The following is a 7,443-nucleotide window of genomic DNA, read 5'->3' as shown; positions in this document are numbered from 1 at the left end:
CCAACCATAGGGGCTATTCAGCGATGCTCCCTATTTGTTGCCAAATTATTTGAAGGTTTTCGAGTACTTGCATTTCAAAAAAAAATAAAATAAAAAAGCCATCGATGAGTCATATGCATTACTTACCACATTAGAATAAGGGCTAACCATTTTCCCATAGACCATTGCATTCCGTCGTAGCCATAAATTCCTAGCCGCAACTCCTATAAGCTCCATATCCTCCGCAGTCACATGTCGTTGAAGCTCCTCAACAATAAACACAAACTCTTCATTTGCTGTATAATGTTTTTGGATATTACTGCCGCACATACTCTATATGACCCTTACGGCTGGGCATCTCCACAGAACGTGTCTTGTAGGCTCCACCCCCACTTCACATAGAGGAAATAAAGGATCTTCCGTAATTTTGTGTCTAAAGATATTTGCTTTAGTAGCTAAATCATTATGACATGCTATCCACATAAACACTTTCACAACATGAAGAACATTCATCTTCCATATATTTTTTCATAGGAGCTTGTGTTATCCTGTGTGAGAGCTTTCCTCTTTATATTTTGCTAGGAGTTCCTTGTGTAGATGGTAAGCGCTTCTAATCATAAATTCTCTATTAGTTGTAGAACTCTAGATCTATCTATCACTATTATGAATGGACCCAATAGGAATTTGGCATATGTGGGTCACAATTGCCTCTCCAAACATCTCGCGAACCAAGCTAAGCTTCCACCTTTTAGTTTCCCAATCAATAAGTTTTGTTACATTGGCTTCCTCAATAAGACCTCCTCGAAGGGTTATGCATTGAGGTGGAGTATTTTTGGGTAGCCATTTGTTATTCCAACTACGGATTTGCCCTCCATTTCCCACTCACCACTATAACCCCTCCTTGAGGAGCTCTCAAGCAAATCATACCACTTGTGCTCTTAGATTTGCCCATTTAATCCGGTGGATCTTTGAGACTTGTTATTGATGACCCCACCAAAACTGCTGTATCATGGTATTAATCTCATTCAACTAGGCTTGGCAATTTGGGTTGGCGGGTTGAAGTACAACCCGATTAGCAACCCGAATACAGCATGATTAATAAATGGGTTGGAATGGGTCAACCCGATTGTGATTATTATTATTATTTTTTAAAAATAAAAAATAAAAAATAATTCAAAAAAATGCCATAAACGGGTTGGCGGGTTGGAAAAAAAAAAAAAAAAAAATTTAGCCAGGTTGCAATCTGGTTGGCGGGTCAACCCGCAGGTTGACTTGCCAAACACAATTCTAATCGGGTTGACCCGATTATGACCCAAACCCAAACCCGATTAGCCCAAACTCAAATTTTATGTTTTTGTGTCGTGTTCGTGCCTGGTTTGCAGGTCGTGTCAAAAATTGCCAACCCTACATTTAACAACGTCTTCGGGAGAAGAAAAATATTCATAGTGTAAGTAGGAATGGATTGAACCACTGCTTTCAAGATAATTTCTTTTCTGGCTTGTAACATGAATTTGTTATTTGGCTCCAGATGCGGTATTTAACAGAAATAAATGCCATCCACATAGATATTCCGACCATAGCAGGCAGACCCAAATATTTTTGAAAACAGTTAGTAGCCTGGATTCCTGAATCTAGCAAAATCTGCCTTTTATTTATTTATTTAATCATAATGAGTAGAGGCTTAATTTTAAAGCCCAGCTCCACAGTGGATTACAAGACTTTGTTGTTATTCCCAGTTCCAAAACTCAACTGCATAGTTGTGATGAGATGTGTAGTAAAAGCTGGGCTAGCTTGCTGCAACTTCGATGCTGGCTGGCCCAAGCTTTCACTTGATAAGATTGTGACACGTGTTTTTTAAGTAGATACGTTCACGGAATCAAGTATTCATAACCCAATAGAGAAAAACTTCTTTCAACTCAGTCTATAACAATGTCATATGTACATTTGCATGTGAGATGCATATGTATTTTTAAATAACATGCGAGAAGCAAATGTGTTTTTTAATACATTTTTCTTTCAAATTTGTTTTTGATATTCAAAATACATGTACATCTCACAAGCAAACAAATTCATGACATTTTTATAGATTGAGGTGGAAAAACTTTGTCCAATCCAATTTAAAAGAAATCTTTGTCCTAATCTAATTGAAGGCTTAATTATTACAAGTTTTTTCCAAAGTTGAGTTAGGTTTCGGTCCCAAAATGTGGTTATTTTGTTAATTAAAAATAGGAAAAATTTTCATGTCCCGTTGGTATTTATTCTCATATCTCCATCACAGTCGAGTCTTTTCCCACTAGCAGATGATTAAGGAAATTAAAGTGGGACTACCACTTTTTCCAGCCTTCTTTTTGGGTGGGAAGCTAAAAAGTCTTTTTTTTTTTTTTTTTTTTTTTTCCATGGAAATAAAACAACTACTGTCGTCTCTTCTCACATACTTTTCGAGGACTTCACTTCCAACATAATTCAAACAATAAACATATATTTGAATTTTTATTAAATTCCTTAAGCATGAGTAACATGCAAAAAAGGAGAATAGAAGAGAGGATTTAGGTTTTCAGGCCACATATTTAGTAACCGATAATGGTGAAGCTGGGATATTATGATAGAGAAAAAGCAAGCCTTTACATAGAAGCAAAAGCACAAAAAGGAAAAGGAAAAGGAAAGAAAAGGATTTGCCAAAGAGGGTGACAACAACCATTCATGGCATCACATGCTTTGGGTCCCATTCCAACTAATCTTTTGCACAAATCGTGACCTCACAGTGTCGATGCCAACAATCAAATATCTTAATGTTTCTCCCTGGCTGAAAGATCAGAGGCACATCATATACAGCAATTAATTCAAATTTCATATATCTCTACTCTATTCTCTGCCCTGGAAGAATGAAATAAGGGAAAGAAGAAAATGAAACAAAAATAGGTTAAAGGAAAACGAAAAGTAAGGCAAAGAAAAGGTGCATTGTTTTCCACCTTTTGGCCTTTTTCGAATAGCATTCAAGTTATCAGCATGAGGGTTGTGGGCCTAGAAAACTTTTTTCTATCTTTTGAATCTATATGCTCACCCTGCCTCTCTTAAATAGTGATATGCATCAAGTATTAAAAAAAAAAAAATCATTTTTTTTATTATACCGGCAATACAAAATCCATATACTTTTGCAGCCTTGAATTTTCCAAAAATACTTCTGTAAATAGGCAGGACAAGAACACCAATCAGTTTGCTGAATTCTTTTTCAGATGTTAAGATTGAACTAAACATTATTTATTGACAGCTCCTGGAAAAAAGCAATAAGCTTTTCCAGATTTATCACAGAAAAAGAAGGTAACAAAATTTTGCAGAATACGGCCTATACGTTTATTGTACATTACTGGATTTTGATCCATCCTGATCCAAGAATCTAATATATTTGTTCCAGCTCTATCTCACACTCCCACATATAGGTATGTACAAGAACACTGACAAACCATCTAAGAGATACATCTTCACTCCTAGCTATACTGTTACAGATGAGAAGATACCGCAGCTACATATTCATTGGAAAAAAAAAAGGCAGCTATACGAACTACTAAGAAATACATCTTCACTCATTCAAAGTGACATTTATCTGGTCTTCCTCTAAATTGGATTGCTTTGCTAACCACTTCCTGCATTGAGGTTGGTTAATGATACGACCTTAGGCGGAAAAAAGGCCGAGCAAGTTTGTCAGCAGGGAGAGGTTGTAGAGAGGTAAACCCCATTTGTTGCATTGCCATCACAAGCACAGTTTACAACGCAAATTTCTCTCTGATTATGTGCTCTCATGGAAATTTAGTGACCGGGATAAGGCTGCAGGGTTGGCTTGCAGCACTGGAGATGTCTCGACCACATGACCTTTGCCATCACCCTTTGATTGGAAGGCCTTGAAGAGGCTTCCACCATTGGCAGAATTAGTCTTATCATTCTTGATCCCAAGTTTTGCCCATATAGAGCTCTTTACGGCTTCACTGGAATCATCAATCCTCAAAGTTTTAGGAATCCAGACACATGTTTCTGAACGTTGCTCTTTAACAGACTCTTCTTGCTGTGAGTTGACTGGATTAAGGATGTCCCCATCCCTTGAATGTTTGCCCAAGATTGGGGAATTAGGAGCAGGGCTTTGGCCACAGTGGCTAACAAAAGAGGATGGTGGGGAAAGAGATTGCATATTCCAAGAGCCTGGTACAGTACAACCCCAATATGCTGGAGCAGGGTAGAACGATAGTGGAAATCCTGATGGGCACAAAGCAGGTGGAGGCATTACAGAGCCCCATTGAGCTGAGTTCCACTGTAAAGGCCAAGGGGTCCCTGGAAAGCACGGTACTTGAGGAGGAAACCCTTGATAATTTTTAACCGCTGACTCTTGCAAACCTTCCTTCTCAGTTGAATTTAAAGCTGTGATAGAGGATCCACTTGAGTGATCATCCCCGTTATCTCCACCCCCAGAAACAGGAGTTCTTTGCTCAGGTCTATGAAACCCATTTTGAATATGGTTTGGTGTTTTCTCTGCAAGGTTCAATACAGAAGCCATGGATTCACAAAGAGGAGAATCCGAGCCAAAGGTGAGGACGGTTCCATTTTTTCCCAAAGCAGAGTTGTGTACTCCATTAGCTTGAGCCGTATGAAGAGCTTCTGAAACTATAATGTGACGATAGTGTGAACTAGAGTTGTTCTTGTTCTTACGGCGACCAGCACCCACGGGTACATTCCTCATAGTTCCACCAGCAGTCCAGTACCTTTGACAGTTCTTACAGAAATGACGGGGCTGGTTGACATTGTAATTGTTGTAGTAACAGAACTTGGTATCCATGCTATTACACCGGGGACATGGAAGTATTTTGTCAGGCTTCTTCAGAGTCTTTTCTTGTGAGATAGTTGTCTCGCTCTCTTCCCCATTCTTGGAGGCTTTTAGTGACGAAGCTTCTCTGTCAATCAAGGGAGTTTTGGGGTTCTCGCTAATTCCTGATGATGTTGTATGATCTTTAGAGTCTTCTACAGTCTGATATGAGTTACAATCTTCCTGTTTATCTTCAGTGGGTTCTCTTCCCATGTGTACCTAATATTTCAAATAGAAGTTCCAATGAGAAAAAATAGTAGCTATAGCATAGCTAACAAAGTCCAAGTAGGAGAAAACTAAAATATAAGGTTTTAAATACAGCAAGAACAATAAGATAAGAACCACCGGACAATCAAAGATTCGGCTTCAAGCATAACTTTTCATAGGAATTAGTGAATAGATTGATGTGTGAATACATGCTAGAAGTGTTTTATTGATATGTTTTTGGTTGATATTATTTAATTAAATGTAACTATTATGAGAAGATCGGAAGCCATTTGACTGGCCATATTGCACTGTTGGCTTTCTTGTAACTCATAACAGCATAAAACAAGAAGAAAAAGTAGTTACCAATCTTCAGCTTTTTCTTACGCTTAGAAACCCTGTTCATACACTCTCTTTTTCTCAAAAAAAAAAAAAAAAAAAAAAAAAAAAAAAAAAAAAAACCAAAGGAGTTCACATACAATCATTAGGATGAACCTGAAGTAGAAAGGAGGGGAATAAGAAAACAGTAGAAAAGAAAAAAAGAGTAAAGCTGCAAAGATCTTTTGCTAGTAATTGTTAGATTAATTCAATCATGTCTTGGACAGGAGGATCAATTCAACACACAAGCAGACAGAAAAACAGAACCGTAACTAAAGATATTAATATATATATATATATATATATATATATATATATATATATATATATATATATATATATATATATATATATATATATATTTTTTTTTTTTAATAAGAAAAAAAAAAAAGAAAAAAAAGAAAGAAAGAAAAAGCTAGCAATCATAAAGTAGATAAAATTTTCCTAATCACTGCAGAAAAACCCAAAAGCTCATCTTAGAATTTATCATAAAGCAGTTGAATCTGACAAATTTCCAATAACGAAAGTTCTAGAATATCATCTCTCTTTTTGTGATATATTGTAAGGAGTTCTTCTTCTCAGTCAATCCACAAAACTGTGCGGATCACTTCTAAGACAACAACGAAAGATTTCATACAAAGCAGCAAAGAATATGTCAGAGATGGAGAAACGTTGATTCACAACCCACAATTAAACAAAACAGATTATGAATTGCTAGCAAATAAGACAAAAGGGGCCCTTTTGGATTGTCATAATTCATAAGAATATAGAAAACACAGAAAGAACTCTTACTCTGAAACAGAGTTTATCAAAGAGGTACCAGTCAGAAAGTGTCCAAAAGTAAAATATAATTGGCTATAATCAAACTGCAGCGGCGAATTATTAAATTGTAAACTCAGTTTCATACCAACGACTCCAAAATATGATCCCAGAGATTAAACAAAAAATGAAGAAAAAAAAACCAAGGAAAATCATGTAAAGTGAATAGATGAAATCACACTTGGAAAACTCCAGCTAAATCAAAGAAAAACCAGAAAATGATTCTTTAGTTCCCTACAAAAATAAAAATAAAAATAAAAATATCTACGTTAAGAGGTAATCCAATCAATCAACCATTCGAAATTCCTGAATTTCAGAAAAATGGGTCCCTCTTAGAATTGTAACAAGAGCATAAATTGACACCTCAAATCACAAAATCTTGTAAAATAAGACCGACCCAGTAATAGTTTCGAGCTTCTGAAAAGTGGGCTGGTCTAAAAATTGGAAATAACAGAAAGCATACATGTGATATTAAGAAAAATTCAAAACAAGGCAAGTCACATGCATACCTGATCCCCTTCTTGCCCAGCACCTTCTCTGCCAGAGTTGTCTTCGCGGGAAGAAGTGGTTGAAGAAAAAAGATTTGGGTCAAAGCGATCTTCAGCTCCACATAACTCCATAGCACAAGTTCTCTGCTTCAGTGGCAAAGGAATCGTCTTCCCGAACAGCTTAATCGCCGGGTCTTTTAAAGCCGACATTCTCTGTCTCTCTCAGGCTTTGAATCTGACTCTGTACGTGTTCCAACTCCCGTGTCTTTCTTTTTTTTCTTTGGTCTCTAGATAACAACAGTGGTGTTGTCTGTGCTGTGGGTCGTCGTTTTGGTGAGAGAGTGTGGGCTGAGAATTTGGTCGAGAAAGAGAAAATGTTGGGGAATTGGAAAGAGCTGGGGGTGTTTAACGAGGTGAGAATGAGAATGCCACATCATTAAAGGGGAAATTTTGTGAGCCACAAGTTCATGTGGCCTTTGAGAATCGAGATCTTTCCGTGCTGTAGGATTCCCCACATTTCTCCAAAAGATAGTGCTCTGCTGTCTCCTGCTTTTCTTCCATGTCACCACCTCTCTTTGTTTTTTCTTTTTCTATGACTCACCCCTTCCCATTTTTACTTTTTCTATCTCTTCATAAGTATTTTTATACAAACTAATACTACATCTCACGAATACTTTTATATTAAATGATTTTTTTTTAAAGTAATATTACTATTCACACTTATAT

General features: G+C 36.8%; 1 protein-coding gene across 1 annotated transcript; it reads right to left on the bottom strand.

Annotated features, from left to right (window-relative positions):
- Positions 1–3,221: 3,221 nt before the first annotated feature.
- On the bottom strand, positions 3,222–7,228 carry LOC133868654 (cyclic dof factor 2-like). The gene is made up of 2 exons (XM_062305594.1): positions 6,739–7,228; positions 3,222–5,047 (listed from the first exon to the last, which is right to left on the bottom strand). The coding sequence occupies exons 1-2, from the start codon at positions 6,925–6,927 to the stop codon at positions 3,764–3,766; spliced, it is 1,473 nt and encodes a 490-aa protein (XP_062161578.1). The 5' UTR covers positions 6,928–7,228; the 3' UTR covers positions 3,222–3,763.
- Between the last annotated feature and the right edge of the window lie 215 nt (positions 7,229–7,443).

The sequence above is a fragment of the Alnus glutinosa genome, chromosome 1 (genome assembly GCF_958979055.1).
Source record: "Alnus glutinosa chromosome 1, dhAlnGlut1.1, whole genome shotgun sequence".
Classification (NCBI taxonomy): Eukaryota; Viridiplantae; Streptophyta; class Magnoliopsida; order Fagales; family Betulaceae; genus Alnus; species Alnus glutinosa.
Note: the sequence above shows the minus strand (reverse complement) of the source record. Positions and strands in the feature narration are given on the sequence as shown.

Bases quoted from the DNA above. Each gene is read 5' to 3' on its own strand.
- LOC133868654 (XM_062305594.1), bottom strand. From the start codon at position 6,927: ATGTCGGCTTTAAAAGACCCGGCGATTAAGCTGTTCGGGAAGACGATT. The intron at 5,048-6,738 runs GTATGCATGTGA...TTGAAATATTAG, and splicing joins CTGGGCAAGAAGGGGATCAG to GTACACATGGGAAGAGAACC.